The sequence below is a fragment of the Rattus norvegicus genome, chromosome 15 (genome assembly GCF_021556685.1).
Source record: "Rattus norvegicus strain SHRSP/BbbUtx chromosome 15, alternate assembly SHRSP_T2T, whole genome shotgun sequence".
Classification (NCBI taxonomy): Eukaryota; Metazoa; Chordata; class Mammalia; order Rodentia; family Muridae; genus Rattus; species Rattus norvegicus.
This window is the reverse complement of record NC_141548.1, coordinates 29521372-29522792: the sequence shown is the minus strand read 5'-3', so window position 1 is coordinate 29522792 and position 1421 is coordinate 29521372. Positions and strand designations below refer to the sequence as shown.

At 44.8% G+C, this 1421-nt stretch overlaps 1 gene segment (V, D, J or C); it reads right to left on the bottom strand.

The window, feature by feature from the left end:
* Positions 1-364: 364 nt before the first annotated feature.
* On the bottom strand, positions 365-1065 carry LOC148000930 (T-cell receptor alpha chain V region 2B4-like). The segment is given in 2 exon segments: positions 365-719; positions 912-1065. Coding segments are annotated over 2 exon segments (399 nt in total).
* Positions 1066-1421: the final 356 nt, after the last annotated feature.

Genomic DNA, 1421 nt, shown 5'->3' with positions numbered 1-1421 from the left:
ATGACAGAACTGCTGTCCAACATGAACTCACAGGGCCTGCAGTTCTTGTACCAGACATGCACAAGATCAAGACATGTAAAACTTCAAGTATGAAGAGTAAAGAGGCTCCTGAGGCCCCTTCCATGCTGAGGAGGAATTGGTGGCTGTTGGGGCAAGGAGAGTCATTATTCCTTAGAAAGGATGCCCTTGTAGGATGCCCGTGTATCAGTCAATGATCCACACCCATAAGCAGAGGGGTACCACTCATTAGAGTCACTAGATTATGAAAAATAAAACGGAGGAGGAGGGAGAAGACTCAGGAAGTTTAGAGCAGTATTGTTGAGACTGAGGTATTGGCATAAGGTAAAGACTTCAAATCAAGTCTGCTCTAGCTCAGGCCTTGTGGGGCCCAAGGTTTGGGTGCAGGATGCAGGTGCCTGGGGAGCACTGTGTGCTCACTGCACAGAGGTAGACAGCAGAGTCACTGGGCCCCAGGTCTCTCATGTGTAGAGAGACTTGCAGTCTGGCTATATTGAGGTGAGCTGTGAATCTGCCTTCTTCTTTTTCACCATCGGAGAAGATGGACACCAGCAACTCAAGGCCTTTCCCAGAAAGCTGTCTGTACCACCTGAAGTCGTTAGAAGCACGATCACTGAATGTGCAGTTGAGAGACGTCATGGCTCCCTCTGGGACAATGAGGGATTCTGGGCTCTGCTGCACCTTCTGCTGGCTGCTCACCCCTGTGCAGAAAGACAAAGGTCAGACAAATAAGACTGGATGCACTTGGATGGTAACATTCTAGAATAACTTTTCCATGGGCCTCCCATCCTTTAACTAGAGACTTAAAACATCTGTGTTTCTACCACTATCCTAAAATAGACAATGACATCATACATCACACCTTCTATCCAAAAGAAATGCCCAAAACTCACAATTAAACTGGAGCCACAGGATCACTAGTGAAACACTCAAGGATTTCATCATTTCCCCTTATCTCTCTCTGCTGGGGATTCAGATCTTAAGCCCCTAAAAATGAGTTTCACATTTCTAATGTTTCTCCTTCTGGAAACATAAAAATGATGTTCCACCAAGTAGAGCAACTTTTCAACACCCTTGTTTCATCAGCAAGCCCCTCCCTTTTCCCTTCCCCCTCCTCTCCTACCACTCCCCCAGGACTCTCATTCAAAAACACTTGAGAGTTTCCTCCAGAGTCTCTGAGAAGAGGCTGCCATCTTGTGGATATTGACAGTGACCAAAACAAAACAAAACAAAACAAAACAACAACAAAAAAAAGCCCTTTCCTATTTGAGATGTTCAAAGTAAAAGTCTGACAGCTTAGTGACAAAACGAAATCAAGAGGCATTTACTCCAAGACAATGTGGGAGAAAGTGTATGTTTTCGTGTATTTCAAGTTAGAACTGAAATATTTCCTGTTACCTCAA